Source organism: Salvelinus alpinus, chromosome 2 (genome assembly GCF_045679555.1).
Source record: "Salvelinus alpinus chromosome 2, SLU_Salpinus.1, whole genome shotgun sequence".
NCBI classification, from domain to species: domain Eukaryota; kingdom Metazoa; phylum Chordata; class Actinopteri; order Salmoniformes; family Salmonidae; genus Salvelinus; species Salvelinus alpinus.
Window position 1 is genome coordinate 128905310 of NC_092087.1, and position 26829 is coordinate 128932138.

Genomic DNA, 26829 nt, shown 5'->3' on the forward strand with positions numbered 1-26829 from the left:
AATTCATAGCCATTGGGCTTGGTCACAGTAGTTCTGAAAGGGAAAGTATGGGTAGCAGTGTGGTCTTACAACGAGGACACGACACACTGGACTTGGGGCCAGGACTCCAGCCAGCTTGTTTTCGACGTAGTTAGCCAGACTACTGAAAATCCAATGCTTGGTATGTCTAGGTGTCCAAGGACTGCCCAAAATAGTCAACCTGTGTACAGAAGATGTAAGAGTAAGCATAGACAGGTGTATAGGTATGTACCTTGAGGCAGGCAGCTTAGTTTCTGAACTTTGACCGGCAATGCTGACCACCTGGGGTGATGGCAAGTATATTAAAGAAATCAAAAAGGTCTGTCAAAAGGGACTTGGGTCCCACATCGGTTCAATCCGGTTTGATGTGCAGGAGCAGACCAAACGACCAGGTCCAACCCTCTCACCTCCTCAAATGGGTTTTGAAAAGGACAGGAGTCAAGGGCCTTTGCTCAATTCCTGTTTCTTCTCTCTCCTCCTTTTGACCTTTTTCAAAAGTAATGAGGTAGCGAGGAGAGGGAATGTCGACAGAAATGTGCTTGTTTGAAATGAGATGGTCCTTCACTCACGTGTCATTATATTGATAAAACAATAGCATAGTTTTTAAACGTGCATGATTTTCTACTCCAACAATCAACAGCTGATTCAAAGGGGTTGTGGGATACACTGAAATCACACTCATCGAACCACTACACCACATCGGTTTCCGGGTCACAGAGGACAGACTTTTGCCCAAATGAGAAAACCCTAAAGGAAATGCAATTGAGATTCTCCCATGGCAACCAGAAGTCTTGAACCAGAGTGCAGACTAGCCAGGCCCTTTATCAACTCCAAAACAGGAAATTACCTCAGAGTACCTTTGATTGTCAGGTTATACTAAAGGGAAACCAGACTGTGGCATACCAGCACAGGCCACTAGTAGTCATGGGCACATTTTAGAGCAAAGGTATTCAACTCTTATCTTACGAGGTCAGGAGCCTGCTGGTTCTGTTCTACCTGATAATTAATTATACACACCTGGTGTCCCAGATCTAAGTCAGTCCCTAATTAGAGGGGAACAATGAAAAAAAAACAGCGGAACTGGATATGAGGTCCATTGTTGAGTTTGAGGGTTATAGAGAGTATTAGTTCAAATGGAACACATGAACAGGCTGAGCATTGTTGACATTTCATTTATTGTATAAAATAAATCTACAAAAGTATAACTGCATTAAAGTCATATGCACATTTATACATAAAAATAATCAGATATTTCAGACCAATTAATACATATTGCATAGAACAAGGCACAAGATTCAAGGTCAGTGTTAAAATACAGCCGTTCTTGAAAACAGGTCAACTTAAAAATCGGCGAGATGACTGGAAATGACCACATTTGCTTCCATTTAAAAAAAAATAAGAATAATAAACAATAATGCAAAGAATAGTAAGCAGCATAAAAAAAATTGCCACTGACTGACGAGAAATGCTTTGTTTTAAAGGCTTTGGATTACTAAAGTCATCACTGACAAAGTTGTTGGCTAACTGCTTCCCGACTGATCGATTGCCAAACACCAGAGACATAGCCCACCACACTGACTACCGGCATTCACTTCCCTGAAAAACAAAACAAAGGGTAAAATATATTACACAGCATTTCACACATTACTAGCAGAATTTGACTGCATGTTCTGTACAACCCAAATGTTAGTGTCATGTTTGAATAAATATGTGTACACCAGAAATTAATAATAAATAACTTCATAATCACTTAGTACAAATGATTTTCAAAATGTCTTGATGTCTGCAATTGTGTTTGAACTGTGAACTAAAGACCTTGCAAGGTTACCCTTGTATATTTCACTTGATATCCTTTTGAGTCAGATCAGTTGAGAAAATTCAAAAAACATGCCATACAGGAAAAGGAAACGTAGTCCATCTACAAATAGCGAGTTGAAAGCTCACACACAGCAGTATGATAAATTCAACTAACAAATTATGAATAATACATTAAAATATAGAAGGAAAAAAAAGAAACTTGGATGAGAGCTATGAAAAATTCGATAACATTGATAAGCTGTCCATATACAAAATATTGTTAAAGTACCCTCAATTTGGACGCATCAGTGTATACCCATGGTGCTGTATGCAAAAGATATATAATCTTTGCATTCGGAGAAGAGAAAAAAAATGTATGGCTGTGTTGACAAAAAAATAAAAAGCTATATTTGTAAGTCGCTCTGGATAAGAGCGTCTGCTAAATGACTTAAATGTAAAATGTAAATGTCTATAGAAATCAAGGAACAGAGTAATAGTACAGACAAAGGCACTCAAATAAATGCATTCCATACAGTATATTCAACATTTTGTTTCCATTTTGGAAAGGCGAGCACAACGCATGCACAGTGTAGTTAAAATGTCTCTGGTGAAGTCTCTCTTACAATTTCCGGACATTGAAAAATATACATATTTTTAACATTTCGCCGCCTACGGCACTTTTTATCCGGTTTGTCGTGTTCATTAGGGCGCACCGTAGCAAAACGCATTTCTTATTGGACAAGCAACTTGCCGTTTCATTCAGTTTTCTTCCTTTTTGTGCCTATTGAACACGACCCCGATGTCAGTCAAGACCCCACCAGGACTTCCATAATGTGGTCGAGCTCAGCCAGGTCCATTTTGAAGGGCTGGTTTTGGGCCAGAGGGGGAGAGCCCACCCCTCCCCCGCTGTAACTGGACAGAGTCTTAACCAGGTCGTCCGCAGTGACCACGGGGGTCGTTTTGGACACCCCCAAGTTCGGCGGTATTGAAGAGGCGCCGCAGGGGAGGTTAAAGTCATACATGGACGTGTCGATGTCTGTGAATAGAATGTCGTCCAGGGCAAAGTCAGTGAGGAAGCCCCCGGAGGGCGGCGATATGTCTGCGGGGGCGCTGGGAGGGTCTGCCAACACAGTTTTTGCAGCCTGGCTATCGTCCAGCAAGAGCGACTCCTTGTCCTTCGGGCTATATGTCCTCCCTTCCTCTTTCATGTCCATCCCTGCTGGTAGAGAGGGTGGGGGCTGGGGTGAAGGTGGAGGAGACAAAGGTAGGGAGGAGGTAGTAGAGGTTGTCACTGCGATGGGGCACAGCTCCTCGATCTCCTCCAAAGCTGAGGAGAAGCTGTCCTTGGCAGGAGGTGGGGGAGGCTCTGACAGTCTCAGCGAGACAGGGTGGTGACCCAGGGGGTGGGGTGAGGACGGCGGCAAGGCGAAGAACAGTGGCGGGTCGTCGTCCAGGAGCAAGGCCGGGGTCAAACCAGAGTCCAGCGACGACAGTGGCGAGAGGGGCGGGGAGAGGACGCCGCCGAACGCAGATGTCGGAGCTTCGTGGTAGCCCTCGTCCTCGGTGATGTGCGGTGCCGGCGGCGGGACGGCGAAGAAGTGTGCGCGCAGACCCGCACCGCCTTCCTCTTTGAACTCGTGGTGGATGCGGCGGATGACGTTGTTGATGAGCACGCGGCGCTGCAGGGCTGGCTCGGTGGCGGGCGTCCGCGGCGGCCCATACAGCTTCATCAGGGAGATGTTTAGCACCGTCTGGCGCTGCAGCGTGTAGTTAACCCTTGAGTGGCTGCCCGCGGCTCCGGCCGCTGATGTGAGGAGCGCCTTTCCCTCCTCCAGGCCGTCCTCATCCAGTTTGCGCTTCACGCCGTTACCCAACATATATCTGTGGGAGAGACCAGAAACAAGGTGTCAGGAGAAAAATATATATGGTTGCTTTTACTTCATGTGTGAAAGAGTGAGTAGTAGTCAGTGAGACACAGCTATGTGAAAGAATGACTGCTGGGAGACATACCACATCAAAACGAAGTGAGATGTCAGTTACAGTCACACTTGTATGTGTATGCGATATGAGTGTTTAAAATTAACAAACATCTGTTAGATGGAAAACCCCTCGTTCACAGTTTTATCAGCAATATAACAAGTGGAAAAACATCAGCTTCTCACTCAAACTACAATACGAGCTTCCTGGAAGCAGAGGGGCTTCCTCGCAAACAGTGACAAGAAATGAAACGAGCAAGCAGCGAACACACGCTCAGCGTCAGTGTATGGGGGGGGCAGGAGTTTTTTTTTGTGTCAGCTGACCAGCTAGCATGTGAGGCAGCGTCAGCTGACTAGGTGGGTGGCAGCAAGCTCTGACAAAGTGGAAGATTCACAAATGGCACCCCATTCCTTTTATAGTGCACTACTTTTGACCAGCTCTATGGGCCCTAGTCAAAAGTACTACACTAAATAGGGAGCCATTTGGAAACACAAGCAAGTTCCCAACTGAACCACCTGACTCAATCAGAATACGGTGCTAACAGACGTGTCAGCACAGGAAACTGACTTCCTGCCCGGACACAGCATAGAAAACAGTCAGAGATGGACCTGCTGTTTTATCGATTTACGCTCAAAATGGTCACATTTGGGCTTTAAAAAATAAATAAATATATATATATATATAAAAAGAAAATAGTATATATATATATATACTGAGTTTAAATCCATTTGGCTGAGGTGTATGTAAACTTCCGACTTCAACTGTGTGTGTGTGTATATATATATATACACAGTGGGGAGAACAAGTATTTGATACACTGCCGATTTTGCAGGTTTTCCTACTTACAAAGCATGTAGAGGTTTGTAATTTTTATCATAGGTACACTACAACTGTGAGACGGAATCTAAAACAAAAATCCAGAAAATCACATTGTATGATTTTTAAGTAATTAATATGATAAATATGATCTTTGTCCCCTTGTGCTGATTTATTTAGATTTTCCCATGATGTCAAGCAGAGGCACTGAGTTCGAAGGTAGGCCTTTAACAAGAAATTTGTGGAGTGGTTGAAAAACTAGTTTTAATGACTCCAACCTAAGTGTATGTAAACTTCTGACTTCAATTGTATATACATACACAGATTCTTGGCAAAGGAGAAATGGTCAGGGATATTTTTATTTCCGCTCATGAAACATGGGACCAAGACTTTACATGTTGCTTGCGTTTTATATTTTTGTTGTATGTAAGTAAGAGGGAGATCTATATATATATACATGCATACTGAACAAAAATATAAAACACAACATGTAAAAAGTATTGGTCATATCCAATGTTTACTTTTTTATTTTATTTGGGGCTATGGCAGTCAATTGATAATTTGTCTGACAATGAATCTTCTCCCCACCACCTCATCTCCGCTGTCACATCCAACCTGGACCGACATTTGATTTTCATCCAGACGAGAGCGCTGATGGTGCTTTCAAGACAACTGGGAACTCTTAGAAATATGGAGGCAAAATCATGACATCAGTGATCTTCAGGTCGGACAGTCGGAGCTCTAGAAAGAGGCCCGAGTTCCCGAGCTGGTATTCTGAGACGGATGACCGTTTTTTTTTGTTCCCCCTCGCTCTCCAATAATAATAGTTCTCTCTGAATCCGCTGATCTGTAGAATGTTTTTGTATTTCCCCAGCATGCTTGTGTTCAGTTTCCCAAATATGTCTGTTACAAAAGGCAAGGAGACACTCTTTTCATTACACAGAAAGTCAACCAAGTCTGTTTTCTTTTACATCCATTGTGAATGACAACAGTTCCCCTCTCAATGCGAAAAAAAATCTTTCCAACACTCCCCCTCAATAGTCCCAAGCCTCAATGTGAAATAGAACGTGGTCATACTCTGAACTCATATCTCCACAGTTTTGTGAACAGGCGTGTGCGCAGTGAATGTGGTTTGATGTACTTTACAATTAACCTGCTGCAGTACATCTCTGAGTTCTGTGCTCAGCTCTTCTGCCCGCCAGTTGCTCTCGATGTATCATACAATGCGTCCATATGGCAGAGGCCTGCCCGCCATAGATGGAGCCCCCATCTGTGCAACAGCATATCATTCAATCCCACGGAACCTGTTTTTCGTCAATATAGCCACGCAGCACACTTAACACGCCCTGTGACGTTTCATGCTCGGGAATCATGAGACAGAACAATATGTCCTTATGAATGACATCCCACTACATGTATAGCGAACAAAAAAGTAAATGCATGGTCATCTCAGCCCTCACACACCGTTTTCACCATATCAATTGCGGCCGGTAATATCAAAGTCTGCAGTAGTGTGTGGTTTCATAGCGTAGCGTGCAACGACTAAGTGCGGCGCTCTCTGGTTGAATTTGAACTTTTTAAATTTAAATAATTTTCCCATTTAGATTTTTAAAAGGTAAACTACATTACAATGATTGAGATAAAGACAACATATTTTTTATTTTTTTTAGAATGATGATTTCTTTTCAGGATTTGGGAAATTCTCCCACGGCCCCATTTTCATACCAGGGACCCCTAGTTTGGGAACCGGCGCACTAGAATGCCCCCCAAACTGTCACCTAAGATGGAGCACACCTCTCCTGCAGTGCATTGTCTCACCGGTACGTGTAATACTACCCCGCTACATAAACTACTGCACACAGCCTGCGAGAGACTCGCCCCTTTCAGTCCGTTGTGTAACGTGTGCTACCTTGATGAAAGCCAGAGGAAAAGAGATTCACTATCCCATTTCCAAACCGTGTTCTTGTAGAGAACATTGCTGTGTGTGAGTGAGTGAATGAGTGAGAGAGAGAGAGAGAGTGAATGAGTGAGAGAGAGGGTTTGTGTGTGAGAAAGAGAGAGGGTTTGTGTGTGTCAGCTTTGCTTAGAGCCACACACGCCAACTTGGACTCTGAACACTGAGCACACCAAACCCCCCCCAAGGGCCCACACAAGGAGGGAAGTGCATGCGCGTGGCTGGGGATAGCTCCACACTCGCCTGTTACCATGACGAATACAGTCAGCAGGGAATCCAGGGAGAGAGAGGGAGGAGGTATGGATGAGGTAGGGAGGAGTGACAAGCAAGGGAGGAAAGAAAGAACCAAAATGTTTCTCCACTCAGGCTGCCATCACTATTGCAGCTGGTGCTGCTGCTTGGATATGAAGTGGAGGTGAGAGAGCAACTTGTGTGTGTGTGCAGTGCACACATGGGGTGCATCCAAAATGGCCCCTTATTCACTAGTGCACTACTTTGATGTAGCTAGGCTACATTTTGTAGTTGTTCCCTCGCTGCAAATACTATGCCTCCACATACCTCCCCCACTCAGTAAAATTATTCATCAGCCCCCTATTCCACCCCTGCTCCGCTCACTTATTCCTTTCACACGTGGGGCCCTTCGACGCTGCCATCTGCTGACACTGTCTGAAGACGGTTGAGAGATGCAGAGAGAGAGAGAGAGACAGAGAATAGAGAAGATTTCGGGGATTTCGGCTGACCGGGAAAAAGAGGGGTGACAAAGAAAAAGACAGAGGAAAAGGAAGGTGAAAGGGAGAGTTGAGAGAGAAGGAAAAAAAAGAGCAGCAATATAGAAATAGGAACACACCTTCCGTTGACAAAAACAACACAAAAGTGTCCAATTACAACAGCATTCCAGCCACACAGAAGGCTTTCTTTCACTCCATACTCGCAGCAGGCTTACAGCGATGGCACTCAGATTACACTCAGATTGGGACGAGGCAATGTCCACCCCTCGAGCACATGACCACTTCAAACTCATGTCCCAACATGAACTTCTTGGTTCTCCCAAGAGCTCTGTGTTCCGATACACCATGGTCGTATTCATTAGTGCACACCGTAGCACAACGTGCTTTAACTGGAGAGAAAAAATATATATTAAAAACAGCAGTTTCTTATTGGACAAGTTCAAGCAGTCCCTCCCCGTTTGCTTCCGAGTGAATACGACCCAGAATCCGTCCACATGTTATTGATAATTATTCAGTAATGTTATTTCAGTGTGTAGTTCCACAAAGTGCCAGGGATTTGTAGAGCCCCATCTGAGACACGGTCAAAATGTCATTGGATTTTACTTTTTTTTTTTTAGGGTGGTAGCAGGCAGCTGCATGCCTCACATACTCAGCAGGCATCGTCATCTTGAGGAGGGTCTCGGTTGTACACCGATTTCTAATACAAAGTCTGCTGTGCACACTTAGGCTGGAAGAGCAATTCCAGATCCTGCACCTTTCTCAATGGCACACAGTGCAGCCTGCACCGGAGATTGCAACCCTCATTCATCAACAAGCCTAATCATTCTATTTCCCACACTATTTCTTTAGAAAGTTCTGTCAGACTTCCAAGTCCTTCAAGAATGCAGTAGAAGTTAAACATTCGTATTTGGAATGCAAGCATTTTCGGCATTTTCAAATTTGCCCAAAACGTTCCTGGAAGATAATAATTTTATGCCAGGTTGAAAGACAAGGTTCACTATTGGGCTCTGGTCATGCGAGAAACCACACTCAGAAGCCAGGCTGGCCTGGCATTAGGATTGTTTGCCTAGGTTTCTCCAGCAGGCAAGTGGATGCTTGTAGCACTGCTTTACTGGGCTTGTTTGGAAGAGACTCCAACTGCGTCTGAAACGGCACCCTATATAGTGCACTACTCTAGACTAGAGCCTTGGTCAAAATAATCTGACTATACAGGGGATAGGGTGCCATTTTGGACGGACCTAAGCTTGTTTGGAAGAGACGCAAAGTTACGGAGAGTTATTTTGATTGATCACCAAGAGGGGGATTTCAGAGCCAATTTGCTGAAATATTTAGGTGAACTTCAGCCCTCCTGCTCGCACAGCAGAAGAAAAAGAAAAAGAGGAACGAATAGTGTTTACTGGAAACCAGAGCAGACAGAGTCAAGGAAGCAAAGGTGGACTTTAGTCACGGAGATGGAATGCAGAGTCTAGTAGTAGTGTGGACTGTGTGCCTACTGCAAATCTGTGCAGATTCCTTGTGGTTGATCGTTGCATGTTCGTAGCCCTTTGGTGGATTTCTTACTATTCTTTTCCCTATTTTATTAATGCCTCACTCCAATTCTTTGGTGTTTCTATGGGCAATTCATGCACATGTTGTTAAAATCTTTATCATTATTAAATCAAATTGAGGAAATGTTGCATTCGGCCTCAGAGTTGAACTACGCCACAATCATTTACAATGCATGCAACGGAACTCTACACAAAAGAGAAAACATCCATATTTCCCTGTGCAAATATGAATGTCACTCTGCCCTGCAGTTGAAATGCAAATAACACTTTGCACTGTTAGGTTCCTACAAGGCAGCAGTCAGAACTAGCCCTTTTTGCCACCCACATCTCTGAACCAGCGCTAAACTATTTGGAAATCTGAACAGCAGTAGTTAAAAGCTTTACAAAACAGTCAAACAAAAGCAGAGGGCTGTATCAGATTAATTCAGAGGCCCCATTCCCCCAGTCAAGTCTGTAAGTATGGCGTACTCATTAACTTTTAGCCTAAACAGTTTGAAAAGGCATGTAATGCCTTCTATTTTCTAAACTACTCGTTTCCAGGAACTATGGTTCATCATATTCCTGTAAAAGGTGACAATGAGTCACTCAAACAACAACTACAATGTGATGACCAAATCAATATCTGATGAGTCACAACAAAGCTACGGGCAAGTCTCAAATGTAAAAATATGCAACACTACATAACGCTCCTGTACTTACAAAGTAGCAATTGTACTGGGACCCACATGAACCGCAACGTTTTCAGTGAACAAAATTATATTGGTGTGAAGTTCCTCCTCCCACTCCCTCAACGAGTTACATGCCACCAAAAAGTGGTTTTGTAGCCAAGGCCCTATGATCACTGTTGGTATGACATGGCTCTAGCATTTGAAACGAAACTAAGTGGGTGTCACTTGCTCTTTCAAATGTCAGAAAAACATTATTCAGACATTCCCACTACTGGAGCACTAAGACTGCGGGAAATCGTACGGATGACTAGTCTACTAACAACGATTTTATTTATTGATACATCTTATAAATTGAATGGTTTTGGTTCTCTGTAATGCCAAAACGCATGTTTGATCAATTCACTGTATGAACTGTCACTGACGTATTACTGTAGCTGTCACAACAGCTGACCTTGACCTCCAAAGGCATACGCCACAGATAGCCTATGGCTGTGATGGGGGCGCCATAGCCTACTCACCGCCACCTGCCACAAAGTACTCAGTCGGCTCTTCACTGACCTGGCGACTTAAAAACAATATTACGTTCTGGTTTCAAACATTAGGGCCTCTTTCCACATGCAACATAACAGACAAGAAGCTAAATGTATCAAAAAAGCCACTCAGATCGAGGTGTTTTCTCTCTCGACTCAAAACACAGCGACAAAATGCTTTAAAAAAAAAGAAGAGAATGACAACAGGTAAATAACGGCTAATAATTCATTTATACGTAAATTAACGCGTAATTATTCCATGTTGAAGCGTGTTTAAATAATCCTAACATTGGTGAAAGCAACGCAGTCATAAACTTACCACATGTAGTTCCAGCAAGGGTTTCAAATCCTGCATCGGGGTCAAATTGAAGCCAAGAACAGAGGATCTACAACGAGGAACACCAGACATCGAACTCTTCGCGGTCTATACTTTCATTTCCCCGCCGCGGTTCTCCAAAATAGCCGTGGAGCTCCACACAATGGCGAGCAGTCGAGGAGACTGATGAGTCTAGTCACAGACAACTATCGTTCACTGAACAGCAGGACAGGCACTGCCGGAGCTCTCTTTTTTTCTGCCGATAGACCGACAACTACACTGGCTAGGAATGACGTAAAATGAAATTACGCTCTGAACTGACAGTGTTGACTGGTACGGTGGCACACGCCTCACCCCCATGTAGCTTGGGAAGCCACTAGTGGGCGCTATAGATCTCCACTATCGTCTGGGCTTAATGTGCCCAGCCGGTAATACACTAGTGTCCCCCGGCGAACGGTTTGTACTTAAAACATTCGCTATTCAGGCTGCAAAGGCTTCGATTTCCTCCTTAACTCGATTTAATGTCAAGGCTACAAAAACGGGGAAAATATGCGTACTTTCTTTTTGAAACACCATTTCCCACCACCATGCTAAAGTGGCTAAATCACGTTCAGCCAATCAGGTTGAAGCAGTCTGTTTTTTCCACCCCTAACCTAACATAGCAGCGTAAAAGAAACAAGGATAGTTTCAAAATAAAAGTTGTGCTTAATGAACATAGTTTTAAATGACGTATTAGATTTGTTGGCATGAACTCGTTTACAGAACATTATTCCGTTTATGAAGTGAAATTATAAAGTTACAATTTGATTGAGTAGAATGTATTTTTATACACAGATGCAATGTGCAATTAACGTAATGATAGTTTTGTTTACAGGTTTATTAAATGATATGTTCATAAATGTGTGCAATCTGAAAAAGTGAAATTAAAAATGAAAAAATAAAACATTGGATCCGAATGCTCTTACGAATCACTATATAATATGTTCATAAATTTGTGCAATTTGAAAAGTGTAATTAATAATGAAAAAATTAAACAAATTGGACCCGAATGCTCTCTCTATGCCTGAGGACACCCTGGCCTGATGATTCCTCCTGGCTTTGCCTGGCGTGCCCTGGACTGATCCCTGACTACTATGACACTTACCACCACACCCACATACCTAACTAACTAACTTAATTGCATATTGCATCGGTGGTAAAACATATGTATTCTACTCTAAATCTCGTTTTAACTTTATAATTTCACTTCAAAAATGTTTAACATTTTGTATTAAAACTGTGAACAATTCTGTAAACGAGTTCATGCCAAGAAATCCAATACATGTAATTTAAAACTGTTTGTTCAGTGGGTACAACTTTTATTTCAAAACTATCAGACCAGGGCTGCAGTCCAAACACTATATTTTTACCCCCTCAGCCATCGCGGTAGCCACTTCCCTTGGGGAATCCACGTCGAAACCGGATGCAGGTCCAATTCACTAACGACGTTGCCCACTCGGCCATCGATTTAGCTCGACGTAGCAAGTGAAGAACTTTGATCACTTGAAAAAAAAACTGACTGCTGCAACCTGATTAGTTGAATGCGATATCCAGTGTTGCCAACTCCTCAGTAAGGAAAGTAGCTATTGGCTGTCCTAAAAGTCGCTAAATGGCGTCATCACCGAATTTGCATAATTGGCCATGTGCATGTAATTGTGATGTACACTTTAGGAGAGAGGAATAACGTCGTGGGAGTGACAAAAAGTGAGTGAAAAACACGATAAATATGTTTAGAACTACAAATTAACTTTCTTCTGTCGATTCTTTTTTTTTTTTTTTATATGTCACAATTCCAACCCTCCTCCTTTATCCGGGCTTGGGACCAGCAAAAGAGACACTCTGGCAGAGTTACTTAGTTTAAAAAATATATATATATATTTTTTTTCTTAATTTGGTTTGGTTTTTAACCTTATGGCCCACTTAGGAGCCTACAACAAGTCACAGTAAAACATGAACATTTTTAACCATAACATTTATTTAAAAAAAATTGTATACAATCAACATTAACAATCTAAATTGACCAAAAAGAGACAATAGAAAAAACTGTCAATGGCAAAGTGAGAAAATTATGGTAACTAGTCTGGCCCTAATTCAGGTTAATTTATTTTTATGTAAGCCAGGGCGGGATCAGCCAGTGGCGGCTTCCCGCATGCGCGATTCATTTGCAGTCTGGATGCGGAGGGGTGAACATCTCCTGCTCTGACTGCAGCGAGTACTGGGCCACCTGTGAGTGCTTTGGTACCGGGGTGGGGCCCACAACAGCACCCGCTGCTCATTAAGAGTAAGAACGATACGTGCTTTCACGTCAGTCTCAAAGTCTCCAATAACACCAGAAAAAGTTGCTAGATTTGTCGCTAGTCGCTTTTTTGAAAATGTGTCGCTAGAGGGGTCTGCATAAATCAAATCAAATGTATTTATATAGCCCTTCTTACATCAGCTGATATGTCAAAGTGCTGTACAGAAACCCAGCCTAAAACCCCAAACAGCAAGCAATGCAGGTGTAGAAGCACGAAAACTCCCTAGAAAGGCCAAAACCTAGGAAGAAACCTAGAGAGGAACCAGGCTATGAGGGGTGGCCAGTCCTCTTCTGGCTGTGCCGGGTGGAGATTATAACAGAACATGGCCAAGATGTTCATAAATGACCAGCATGGTCAAATAATAATCACAGTAGTTGTCGAGGGTGCAGCAAGTCAGCACCTCAGGAGTAAATGTCAGTTGGCTTTTCGTAGCCGATCATTGAGAGTATCTCTACCGCTCCTGCTGTCTCTAGAGAGTTGAAAACAGCAGGTCTGGGACAGGTAGCACGTCCGGTGAACAGGTCAGGTTTCCATAGCCGCAGGCAGAACAGTTGAAACTGGAGCAGCAGCACGGCCAGGTGGACTGGGGACAGCAAGGAGTCATCATGCCAGGTAGTCCTGAGGCATGGTCCTAGGGCTCAGGTCCTCTGAGAGAAAGAGAGAATTAGAGAGAGCATACTTAAATTCACACAGGACACCGGATAAGACAGGAGAAATACTCCAGATATAACAGACTGACCCTAGCCCCCCGACACATAAACTACTGCAGCATAAATACTGGAGGCTGAGACAGGAGGGGTCTGCATAAAGTCGCTTTTTTGAAAATGTGTCGCTAGAGGGGTCTGCATAAATCAAATCAAATGTATTTATATAGCTCTTCTTACATCAGCTGATATGTCAAAGTGCTGTACAGAAACACAGCCTAAAACCCCAAACAGCAAGCAATGCAGGTGTAGAAGCACGAAAACTCCCTAGAAAGGCCAAAACCTAGGAAGAAACCTAGAGAGGAACCAGGCTATGAGGGGTGGCTAATCCTCTTCTAGCTGTGCCGGGTGGAGATTATAACAGAACATGGCCAAGATGTTCATAAATGACCAGCATGGTCAAATAATAATCACAGTAGTTGTCGAGGGTGCAGCAAGTCAGCACCTCAGGAGTAAATGTCAGTTGGCTTTTCGTAGCCGATCATTGAGAGTATCTCTACCGCTCCTGCTGTCTCTAGAGAGTTGAAAACAGCAGGTCTGGGACAGGTAGCACGTCCGGTGAACAGGTCAGGTTTCCATAGCCGCAGGCAGAACAGTTGAAACTGGAGCAGCAGCACGGCCAGGTGGACTGGTGACAGCAAGGAGTCATCATGCCAGGTAGTCCTGAGGCATGGTCCTAGGGCTCAGGTCCTCTGAGAGAAAGAGAGAATTAGAGAGAGCATACTTAAATTCACACAGGACACCGGATAAGACAGGAGAAATACTCCAGATATAACAGACTGACCCTAGCCCCCCGACACATAAACTACTGCAGCATAAATACTGGAGGCTGAGACAGGAGGGGTCAGGAGACACTGTGGCCCCATCCGATGATACCCCCGGACAGGGCCAAACAGGCAGGATATAACCCCACCCACTTTGCCAAAGCACAGCCCCCACACCACTAGAGGGATATCTTCAACCACCAACTTACCATCCTGAGACAAGGCCGAGTATAGCCCACAAAGATCTCCGCCACGGCACAACCCAAGGGGGGGCGCCAACCCAGACAGGAAGACCACGAATACTCGATAAATATAGAGACAAAGTCGCTAAGTTGGCAACACTGGCATTTAGCCACTCTTGCATGGTTGTGGAAAATTGAAGAAAGTATGCACATTTTCAAAAATGTTCCCGCCTTCTAGCCATTAAATCAAGTTAAGGAGGAAATCGAAGCTTTTGCAGCCAGAATGGAGAAGGTTTTTAGTACGAATCTGTCACGAGGGGACACGAGTGTATTACCGGCTTGGCACATTAAGCCCAGACTATAACAGAGATCCATAGCGCCAACTAGCATCTGCCCAGGCTACCCCATGCACAGACCAGACATACATAATAGCCTAAAATAAAACAAACATCTATAATGTTGGATTTTGCTACGCTAGTGTAAATATCCTAAGCTAGCCTATAGAACAAAACCCATTTTGTGTGTAGGCTGCTTTCAGGCAGAATAATAATGATAACATGTAATTGAGAGAAATAGTCATAGCTTATTCTTGGGAGCATTCTCTTCTCAAGTAGTCTTGCTGTGAGTGAGCAACCACAACTATGTAAGGCATCCAAGCTATTCAACGTTAGACATCTTGGAATTAGCCAGTGATATATTGTAATGCATTATTTTTATGTTTGCTGGGGAAATTAAATGTGTTGACAATGATCACTCGTACATCGTAGATCTAACGTACATCACAAAGTGTGTTACTTTTACGTCAAAGTGTAATTTGTTCCATTATAATGCTTAGAAATCAAACCAGCAACTTTTTCTGAAACTCTCAAAATTGTTTTTAGCCAATTGCCATCTGTCACTCTGGCAACAGCTTCTCCATTGACAACTGGAGACACATTTCAACTAGTCAAACAGGTTAGAACTATGCTGCAGCAGAGAGCTTCAAAGACAAACCCATGGCCACACACGTCCAAAACACTTAGTCAGATAATAGAGCATAAGCAAACTGCAGAAATAATCATTTTTCTCAAGGGATTTATCAAATGCTCATATGCCCAAAATGGACGTGGGTCGTTATGCGGCTATGCACACACCTGTGTATCTGTTTGTGTGCAGACACTCATTTAGGAAAGAATGATGTGAGCGCCATACTACTCCATTCTCTGGCATCTGTTCAATAATGTGGTGGTTATCCCCGAGTTAGGCAGAGCATGACATAATTGCAACCAGATGGCAAGAATAAAAACCGGAGGACTCTCCAACACAAGCAGCTGATTCTCTTCAAATTAATGCAGGAGCTGAAGATATGGCATTCCCATCTGTGACCAGTGGAACCCGTTATGAACTTTGGACTGGTTAAAAGTTACATTTAACACCTCAGTGTAAATCAGCACAAAAGCCAAGGTTAAAAGTTAAGGCCAGAAACACAGTACATGAGTACTAACTAAGGGAAGTCAAGTGAATGTAGTACAATTTAAATAAAGAAAATGACAATGGCCATTAGGGCCCTGAAAGCGATGGCAATGCCACAGCTGGTAAACAGTCGTGACAGAAGGGCAGCAGTAGTCCGGGCTAGGGGTATTTCTGTCCCTACTAGGGGCAAGAGAGGGGGGCCTGGGTTGCCAGTTGTGAGCGGAACGAGCGCTGCTCTCCTATTTTGGGCTTGGCACCAGTTGAGACAGGGCTGCAGGGCTCCTGCGGTCATCATGGTTTCTCTCCCCTCTCACGTTTCACCCGACCGTCCACCCACAGACAGATGGACCTGAGACTGTACAGAGAACTGCCTTATAACTTCAACCCCAACCCCAATCATAGCCCATGCAGGAAAATAACATATCGTTACACATCACTCGTAATTACACGTGGAAACGAAATGAAGCTGAATGAAAGACGCAGCCCTGAGGGATGCCTACCTTTTGACACGCCAATAGATTAGCAGTGGTCTAATCACAACAACCGTGATGGTACTGGAGCAGAGTGGAGAGGCATGGTGAGAGACTGAGACCTCTACTCTGAGAATTATGTTTCTTGTAAGCAACTGGAAGCAATTTTAGGACAGGTTAGAGAACGGAAGAGGGTTGAGAAGTTGCTACATCTGTCAAACAAGACACCCATATTTCATGGAACTGCCAAAGAAATACACCAAAGGTGGTGTCAATTAAGGCTCCTATTTTCTGCATTCATCCTCCAGATTTAGTTTTGCGTCAACGTTTGGCAGATCCTGGGTCAGTTCTTTTGGGCCTCTTACTTACAACATAGACTCTCTGGAGCCGGTTCCGCCACATAGAAAAGCGTACGACTGGCACCCGGGCACTATTTTCAAACAGACCCCCCTCCATAAACGAACTGCCAAGGTTGCCAATTAGCTCCCGAAACCTCATCCCACCCATCTCTTCCTGCTCCTGCTCTGAGAGAGAACACTGAGGGAGGGCCGTCAGGCTGGGATCAGGAAATTAACGGCTGCAGTTTATTTAAGGTTGGCTCCTCTGCCGCAGGCATCCATCCATCACTGTATTTTTCTTTCTGTTTTTTTGTCTTGCCTGGCAAGGAACTACTAGGAGCTACTTCAGAGTGATACAGTATCGCCATTGGCTTTATTGAGAGTAGCTAAGAGAGAGGGGGGGTAGGTCTCGCATGAAAGGATTAAAAGCCAAAGAAAGTCTAGCGTAACGGAGGCCTTCAATTTAAAGTGTGGCCTGGCTGGAATGAGCGTGTAGATGTTGAGGGGGAAAAGAGAGACATGTCTTTGATTATTTAGCACTCACTGTGAGGTAAATGAAATGGTGAGGTAGTTGACATATTTGATGAATCACACCCCCAAATGCTTTCACTGGAGCTCACTGTACATGCATGCATGAACAAGAGGGTCGGGCACTGACATACTGTAACTAAAGCTAATAGGCAGCTCAAGTCATACACTCATTTCATCACTGCTGCAAATTGCAAGATGCCCTTGTGGCAACTCACTTCCTGGAGATATGCTTCTGACCAAAGCAGCTTTAAACTCCATGAAAAGAGACATGTATGGTTAAGTCAGATAGTGTCGCTTGAATAGTCAGGAATGAGTCCTCTTCGCTTATGGGCTGTGTAAATACTCAAGGGGAGTGTATACATATGTAGGTTATGTAAAAACTCAAGTCAACAGAATTTTTGTTAATCCTATAGCCGGTGACTAGAAACCAGGCATCTTTTGTTTGCTCATCTTGCCCTGGCTCCCTCAAAAAATAGTGTCAATGAAGTTTAAAATAGGCTGCCTTGTAAAATAAACACGCACCACTTACGTTTAGTCTACAGTGAATACAAGGAGGCTGAGTAGCAATAAAAGAATGAGTGTTAGAGGCAAAATCCTTCAAAGGCATGTAGTTGTACTGTTTACTCACAGCACTATAGCAGTGACCAAAAGTCAACCGCTTGAGAACAGAATGCAAAACAACTTAGTTCCAATTCTAACAGACAGAAACAGTCACTACCGGTAGTCTAATTCACTGAGCTGTCCATGCAGACTTGTATTGTATGTCAGTCGTTTCAGGCTGCTGCTAACTCTGATTCATCCGAAGAGAATCAACTCTGTGCTCTGCTGCACACTTAGCCATTGTTCAGAAGGGCGCCAGGCATACAAATGAGACTCGTCTGGCCAGTAGGGCAGCATGCTGTTCAGTGCTAACTGGCTAGCTGACACACAGTCCACAACACCTCTCACTCCATTTGATGATGTTACACTACAGTGTGGCCAAAGCCTGTCTCAAGTGCACACCTGCCGTCTAGGCATGAGGGAAAGAACCAAGATTGACATAATGGAGGCTTGATTCTCCATATCCTATCCACAAATCTAGCTCCCACCTTTTTGCTGTGGGTATTGTCTTGAGTGAACTTCACACATGGGCTAACTAGCTCCCTCCCTATCCTCCCCCACCCCCCTTTCTCTCCCTCTGTATTTTACCTACAGGGCTTCTTCTGTAGATCGGGGGAAAGGCTGCGGCCCCTCTACAGCTGTCACAGATGCTTTCCCCCTTCCATTGCCCGGCAACCAAGAACAAATAAAGCCGGCAAACAGCCCACCCCTCCTCCCTCTTGCGCCATCAACTCTAAACCCCTCCTCGGCGCCGTTGCTGCTGCTCCCCATCCCAACCCCCACTCACTCCCTCTGAACCTCACAGCAAAACATCTAGCCCTTTGTCCACGCTGACCGGCTGAATGTAGGTTTTGTTTTCACTTAAAAGCAAATTGGGGTTATGCCTAGGAAAAATAGAAGACTCCAGTTCAACAGCTAAACAAGAGGCTGGCTTCACACTGCCTTTTACTATACTCCGTTGACATAATTACAGGGGTCCGCTAGAGAGGAGGAGGGGGGAAGGGAGCATGCCAAGCAGTTAAGAGTGTGCCCTTTCTTCTGCCTGGGGCCTGTGTGTGAGAGAGGCCGGCCAGGGCACATTTACAGCGGCGGGCACCATGCCACCGCAACGCTGATGAGAGGGTCAGATGTTAATCAAGTGGGCACACAATGGGTACCAATCACGGGATGATCTGGTGGGTGCTCTACCTTGGGTATGATACCAATTCTATGACAAGGTTTGTGTGAAAGAATAGATTAAGGGTATCGATCACAGCCACAAAACAATGCCTTTGTCATGGACGTCAACATCAACTCAGGTAACCGTTCAACATAGAACGCCATGGAAAAGCCAATGTAATTCACGACAGCTGTTGGGGATGTGTAATCTAATTACTATTCGAATGAGGCCCCATTCAAAGTCATTGATTTGAAATTGCCCTTAACTCAGATTTCAAGAAGTTCCAACTACTGGGAGACAGACAGTACAGCTGCAGAGATGAACTAAGCCACCTAATGCTGCCCTCCACTGGTACAGACCTGTACCAGATTCAGTGTTTCAGTTGTCTTACTGGGTCCCTATGCATCTACGAACAGGATTATTGTCTTAACTCAATTAGCCACGAAATCCCTAGTTTGTTTTTCTGGAAGCTGTACATTCCGTACATTTTCCCCCACGTGGGCCAGCCCCCTAGCATTCGCATTCAACCAATGAGCTTCAACCCCTCACCATTTGAGTGACAGCTAGCAAGAGACATCATGAACACACAGCAGAGCGAGAGTAACGACGTGGTGCACAGATCTGCACATATGTTACGTAGTACACAATTTTAACGGAACACTTTTGGCCTGTGAGCGCTACTTTCAAAACTACTGGCTAAAAAGTATTTAAAAGTACCAGAGAATCCCATTTACTGTAATGTACACTTGTTGCTGGACAGACTCAAAAGTAAAAAGTGTTTTGGCCCCGGCGGGCACAAAAAGGTGGTTGAGCCGGGTAAGAGAGGAAAAGTCTAAACGTGATCCTTGGGTTGTCCAACTGACATCACCCCATTGAAGGTGAATTTTAAAGGTGAAGTTTAGGTGAGGGTTATGGTAGGGGTTAGGGTATGGACGTCTCAAGTTCAGCACTACAGCACCCTTTACTGGAGACAATGGAAGCTGGGCCAAAGATCATACCGTTCAGCTTATGAAACAAGAGCACAAAAAGTCTGCCGCATTTCAGTGTGAAATGTACATGCTGAACAGGTGTAACTATCAGGAAATAATTCCAACAAGACAAAGGTTTATTAAAGAATCTCCTTCATTGTTTAATAGTAGACATTGTGCCACAAAAATGTCAAGTCCTCAGCCACAAATCACATGCCAAAATTAAAATGTTCAGCTACTTTTCATGATGTCCTATATATTGCACTTGCTTCTCTACAGGTTTAGCTAATCGGTTCTTACATATATGTATAAATATATACAGTTGGTAGAATTAGTTCAGCGTTTGGTGAAACTTTGTTGTGCTGTCGGTTGAGAGACTGGCGGAGGAAAAACAATGACACTTTCAATGTAGCACGTGTCCATGTGGCATTATGTATGTCAGCAGAACAATTACTCTCTGTACAGGAATGTTAACTAATGCTAGTATCATACAAAATACATTAGACTAAACCCAAATAAGAGATAAGCGCTTGGGCATTCAACCATTATGGGCATACAAAAGGTCTCTAGGGCTGGAAGGACATGCCAACAACGCAGTGTGCCAAAAGCATATCATATATACATCCTGCCATAAAGACGCAGGCACATTATTTGAGGCAACATTATGAAGTTGGACCACGTGACACTGAATGATATTTCCTCTAAATAATTTGGGTTGATTACAGTGAGCAGACGTGCTAAGTCATGAGTGCATTCCAGATGCATTGTGGGTAAAGTAATTAGTTCTGCCAACATGTATAATGCTCTTTAAAACATGTGCTTCATTGGGAGTGCTTCCTAAATCATTTCTGAGGAGATCAGGCCAAAGTCATGCTGATATCCACAGTAAAATAAGGAGAACATAACCATCGTAGAAAAATGTATTATTAACTAGCAGACCTGGAGTAAAGAGTTGGGCAAGGTTTATTCATATTCCTCTCATTCATAATTATCACCTTGCGCCTTGTTTAAAAATGTCTGGATAAGTTGCCACATCTTATTTTGTATAGGTATGTTTTGGTAATACGTAAAAATATCCCACATTATGTTAGTGTGTTCCTGTGGGTGTGGATGGGCTTACCATCCTATTGCGGACCTTGTCAGGGGTGGGGGGGGACATATTTCTGGTATTGCAACTGCACACACAATCCATGCCACTCAGCCTTCCCCCTCTGTCACTCTCGCCCTCTCTCTCCCCCTGTTTCTCTTTCTTTCTCTCCTTTATCTATCCCTGTGGAGCATGGTAACTTTTGAGATTGGTAGGTAGGGGTCTGGGTGGATGGCGTTTGGGGGGCTGATGGGCCTCAGCAGCAGCCTCCAGAGGAGGTCTTGACTGGCGTGCTCTGGATCTTGACGTTGGACTTGTCCGAACCTCCGGCTGTGGCCCCAGGGCCCATTCTCTTCTTGATTTCAGCTGCCATGGTCATGAAGGCCTGCTCCACGTTGGTGGCACTCTTGGCGCTGGCTTCCAAGAAGGGGATCCCTAAATTGTCAGCAAACTCCTGAGGGAGGAAGAGAAAAAGACAGGGGACATAAGAGAGAGAGAGGCAACAGTAAGGTGGGAGTAGGGGAGAGGCATATACACACAAGAAAGAAGCAAAGAGACGAGAAAAGAGTGGGACACAGAACAGGAGAGAGAGAAGATTAAACATAAAAATATTTTTTTAAATTCCCATTCTGTAACCAGGTAGAGCGTTACCTTGGCCGTTGTGTAGTCCACCAGTTTCTTTGTCGTCAGGTCACATTTGTTGCCTACTAACAGCTTGTTCACGTTTTCACTGGCATAACGGTCAATCTCCTGTAGCCACTGTTTCACGTTATTGAAGGATTCCTGGGGTGTGACAGGAGAGGAGACAACTGTTGATAACTCAACAACCGATGCAATAGACAGCATAACCAGATACACTGAAACTTTGTTAACTTACACAGGCTTGAGAACAAGGCTATCTGCTATGTAAACTTGTTATAAAGAGAGTGAAAAATAGAAAGTGAAAAAATTGAAAAAGCGAATGAGGGATGGATTTACCTGGTCTGTGACGTCGTACACTACAATAATGCCATGCGCTCCTCTGTAGTAACTGGATGTAATTGTCCGGAACCGTTCCTGTCCAGCTGTGTCCCACTGGGGCCCAAATGAGAGCAAAGTCAGACCCAACATCATATACAAATCACAATGTTCCACTTCTGCCATTCTTGTGACTCAATCAAGTCATGTCAGCCATAGGTACTCACAATCTGAAGTTTTATGGTCTTTCCATCTAATTCTATGGTCCTAATTTTGAAGTCCACTCCAATAGTGCTAATATAGCTCTCTGTGTATGTGTCGTCCTGAAGAGAAAATAAGAAAAACAGAAAATCTCTATGGGTGTTCAAAGTACAGTAAAGTTCCTGGGACATCAAACTATTATCTCTCAAAATATCAACATGGCAAAAACACACCTAGACAGAGGAAAGTTACTTACTGCAAATCGGAGGAGGAGGCAAGACTTTCCAACGCCAGAGTCGCCAATCAGAAGCAGCTTGAATAAATAATCACTGAAAGGAGAGTAGACATTTCACAGGATAAATAAATGTCAATTAATTCAATTTGTGATGGAGATATTACTATATACTATTCATTATTTGTTGAAAGTCAAAAACAACAAGGCAACAAAATTGTCACAGTAGCTAGTTCTGGCTACTTTCGTGACAAGAGCCAGTCAATCAATAAATGCATTTGTATCACACAGCAATCAAAGTAGCCTTGAATAGAATTAAACACATAACTAACTAGACATAACTATATTATTGGGCAATTATGGTTAAATTGGTCAGCTGACTTTTTACACATGTTCATATTTGAAAAAGTCAACAAAGTAGATCACGTTTTAACTAGTTAATGTAACTAACGACGTTACTTAACTGGCCAGCTGTGATGGTAGCTAGCTAAATTAGCTACCAGCTGATATTAGCTAGCCTATGTATGGGTAGTTAGCTAGCATTCATGCTAGCTGGAGTTTGAACGTAACTAGGAAGATAAAAACAGGCCCTAACACGCCTATTAATAGTCAATATAAAACATGTCTAGAGTGGAGTTGATACAGAACATACCTTATGTCATCGATTTCATATTTGTAAAGAAGACAAAACAAGTATCTTAAACTAGCTAACAGTTAGCCAGGTAGCGGACGAACGTTAGCTAGCATAAAAAAAACAGGCTGTCATCATTAACCAACAGTGTTACTTACTATTCGGGATTCATCGTTGACTAAGCACGGTAACGTTAAGCAGTTATTCTTTAAAAGATTGCTATCCTTTGTCGTGGAAAATGTGTGTAATATAATCCAGCAACAATTTTTTCAGAACTGCACTGGCTAGCTAACTACTCGAAGCCGAGATAATCGAATCAAATATGGCTGCCCTCCTGACCAGGAAATGCCAACCAAACCTATGGGGCTACTGGAAGTTGTAGTCAAATCGTATTAGGCCTACATTATTTATCATCCATCATTTATTTTTTCATTATTTCCACTCCATGCATTATCATGGGATAAAGAGAGGTCCACACATCTGTCCGATTGTTAAGGGATGCAGAAGAGAGGTAGCCCAACACAGGGCCCGTATTCTTATTGGCAGACTCAACAGCCTTGGTTTCTCAAATGACTGCTTCGCCTTGTTCACCAACTACTTCTCAGATAGAGTTCAGTGTGTCAAATCAGAACGCCTGTTGTCCGGACCTCTGGCAGTTTCTATGGGGGTACCACAGGGTTAAATTCTCAGGCCGACTCTTTTCTCTTGTATATATCAATGATGTCGCTCTTGCTGCGGGTGATTCCTTGATACACCTCTACGCAGACGACATCCTTCTGTATACATCTGGCCCTTCTTTGGACACTGTTAAAAAAAACTCCAAACGAGCTTCAATGCCATACAACACTCCTTCTGTGGCCTCCAACTGCTCTTAAACACTAGTAAAACTAAATGCATGCTTTTCAACCGATCGCTGCCCGCACCCGCCCGCCCGACTAGCATCACTACTCTGGACGGTTCTGACTTAGAATATGTGGACGACTACAAATACCTAGGTGTCTGGCTAGACTGTAAACTCTCCTTCCAGACTCATATTAAACATCTCCAATCCAAAATTAAATCTAGAATCGGCCTCCTATTTCGCAACAGAACCTCCTTCACTCACGCTGCCAAACATACCCTCGTAAAACTGACCATCCTGCCGATCCTCGACCTCGCGATGTCATTTACAAAATAGCCTCCAACACTCTACTCAGAAAATTGGATGCAGTCTATCAGAGTGCCATCCGTTTTGTCACCAAAGCCCCATATACTACCCATCACTGCGACCTGTACGCTCTCGTCGTCTGGTCCTCGCTACATATTCGTCGTCAGACCCACTTGCTCCAGGTCATCTATAAGTCTTTGCTAGGTAAAGCCCCACCTTATCTCAGCTCCCTGGTCACCATAACAACACCCACCCGTAGCACACACTCCAGCAGGTATATCTCACTGGTCATCTTTGAGGATGACCAGTGAGCTATACCAATGACTGGAACGAATTGCAAAAATCGCTGAGGTTGGAGACTTATATCTCCCTCACTAACATTAAGCATCAGCTATCTGAGCAGATTACCGATCGCTGCAGCTGTACACAGCCCATCTGTACATAGCCCATCCAACTACCTACCTCATCCCCATATTGTTTTTATTTACTTTTTTGCTCTTTTGCTCACACCAATATTTCTACTTGCACATCGTCATCTGCGCATCTATCACTCCAGTGTTAATTTGCTAAATTGTAATTACTTCGCTACTATGGCCTATTTATCGCCTTACCTCCCTTACACTATTTGCCCACACTGTATATAGACTTTTTCTATTGTGTTATTGACTGTACGTTTGTTTATTCCATGTGTAACTCTGTGTTGTTGTTTGTGTCGCTTTGCTTTATCTTGGCCAGGTCGCAGTTGTAAATGAGAACTTGTTCTCAACTGGCCTACCTGGTTAAATAAAGGTGGGGGGAAAAATACTGAATCATGAGAGGAATATACAGTTGACGGAACTCACTGACGGATGGCTGTATCACACAGGAGGTTGGTATCACCTTAATTGGGGAGGACGGGCATGTGGTAATGGCTGGAGCGGAATTGGTGGAATGGTATCAAATACATGGTTTGCTGCCATTCCATTCGCTCCGTTCCAGCCATTATTATGAGCCGTCCTCCCCTCAGCAGCCTCACCTGATGTACTGTACCATGCATTTTGTTCTTCATGCTGGTGGTACCTTATTGGCTCAGCCAGTTTCTTCTTGATTGCTGTAAGGTCTAAGGTCAAGGATAAAGAGCATCTGTACAGTGCATCAGTGATGGTTTAATTCCCATGCTTCAAAGCACAGCCAGTGGTGCTAGGAAAAGTAAACACAGGGATAGCTTCAGATTAACAGCCAGGTAGAACTATAACTTTTATTTCGCCTATTGTGTGGCTGGGTGCATTCTGTAAAGGAATTGTCTAACATGCATCTATGTGGTTGCTACATCAGTTTAACTTCCTCTCTTATGTGTGCTATTGATGGATCTGAGGAATTGATTAGCCATTAGTCACGGAAATCATAGACCTAGGGCAGCAACAGCACTAGATCTGTGATTAATGACAGATTATTTTGGTCATTTTGAAAATGAAAAAATAATAATGTTCAGGGGAGGGTCCTCTTCAGACAGACAACTCTCCCAACAAATCATGAGGTAGACATAGAATGTTTGCAGGAAAAACCTTTGCAGTGTTTTTAGAGAAGGTAATTGATGCAACCTAGCCAATTGCGAAATGCAGTATTCAAAAATAACCCCTTGCTAGCCAGTATTTTGTGTCCGGGAGATGTTTATGCGAGGGCAATAAGCGGGTAAAGCAGTGAAAGCCGGATGTCCCAACTCCGCCCTTTCCTCTATGCTGGCTAGGCTACTCAACTGTAACTTTGGTTAGCTTTCAATAAATTGGCTAAATGGTCAACGGAGTTACCTCTTCATATGAACAAGACCATTTGTATTGCATGCTGCATATTTCAAGTGAACTCGAAAACTGATATTTATCTTATATTAGTCTTTGGGGGCTAATGTTAGTTATTCTTAACACACTAGCTAAGAGTTTAAGATGGGGGGATAAAAAATATATATAAATATTATTTGACGAAACATTGAATTTGGCCTGCTCATACATGGAAAAACAGAAAAAAATAAAATAAATATAAAGGAAGTTTGACTGTGTTGGTGTGTGTGGACCATGATAGATCCTTAGTGATGTGGACACAGAGGAACGTGAAGCTCTCGACCCGCTCCACTACAGCCCGTCGGTGAATGGGGGCGTGCTCAGTCCCAGAGTCCTTAGCTTAGTGATGAGCTTGGAGGGCACTATGGTGTTGAACGCTGAGCTGTAGTCAATGAACAGCATTCTCACATAGGTGTTCCACTTGTCCAGGTCGGAGAGGGTAGTGTGGAGTGCAATAGAGATTGCGTCATCTGTGGATCTGTCGAGGCGGTATGCCATTTGGAGTGGGTCGAGAGTTTCTGGGATGATGGTGTTGATGTGAGCCATGACCAGCCTTTCAAAGCATTTCATGGCTACAGATGCGAGTGCTACGGGGCGATAGTCATTTAGACAGTTTACCTTCGCGTTCTTTGGCATAGGGACTATGGTGGTCTGCTTGACACATGTAGGTATTACAGACTGGGTCAGGGAAAGGTTGAAAATGGTCAGCGCATGGTCTGAGTACGCGTCCTGGTAATCCATCTGGCCCTGTGGCCTTGTGAATGTTAACCTGTTTAAAGGTCTTACTCACATCGGCTATGGAGAGCGTGATCACACAGTCGTGCGGAACAGCTGGTGCTCTCATGCTTGGTTAAGTGTTGCTTGCCTCGCAGAAAGCATAGAAAGCATTTAACTCATCTGGTAGG

General features: G+C 43.7%; 2 protein-coding genes across 3 annotated transcripts; both read right to left on the reverse strand.

Moving 5' to 3' along the window:
• Positions 1-1174: 1174 nt before the first annotated feature.
• Positions 1175-10976, reverse strand: LOC139568751 (SERTA domain-containing protein 2-like). 2 transcript variants are annotated; one of them, XR_011673655.1, is made up of 3 exons: positions 10355-10917; positions 2567-3696; positions 1175-1614 (listed from the first exon to the last, which is right to left on the reverse strand). XR_011673655.1 is itself a non-coding variant. In XM_071390803.1 (2 exons), the coding sequence occupies exon 2, from the start codon at positions 3690-3692 to the stop codon at positions 2622-2624; it is 1071 nt and encodes a 356-aa protein (XP_071246904.1). In that variant the 5' UTR covers positions 3693-3696; positions 10355-10976; the 3' UTR covers positions 1175-2621. The 2 variants fall into 2 exon arrangements, 1 of the variants encoding a protein (XP_071246904.1); XM_071390803.1 differs by having other exon boundaries at positions 1175-3696; positions 10355-10976.
• Positions 10977-19991: 9015 nt separating this feature from the next.
• On the reverse strand, positions 19992-23347 carry LOC139568752 (ras-related protein ORAB-1-like). Its single transcript, XM_071390804.1, has 6 exons — positions 23122-23347; positions 22357-22429; positions 22127-22222; positions 21921-22016; positions 21594-21725; positions 19992-21396 (listed from the first exon to the last, which is right to left on the reverse strand). Exons 1-6 carry the CDS (start codon positions 23133-23135, stop codon positions 21199-21201), a joined length of 609 nt encoding a protein of 202 aa, XP_071246905.1. The 5' UTR covers positions 23136-23347; the 3' UTR covers positions 19992-21198.
• Positions 23348-26829: the final 3482 nt, after the last annotated feature.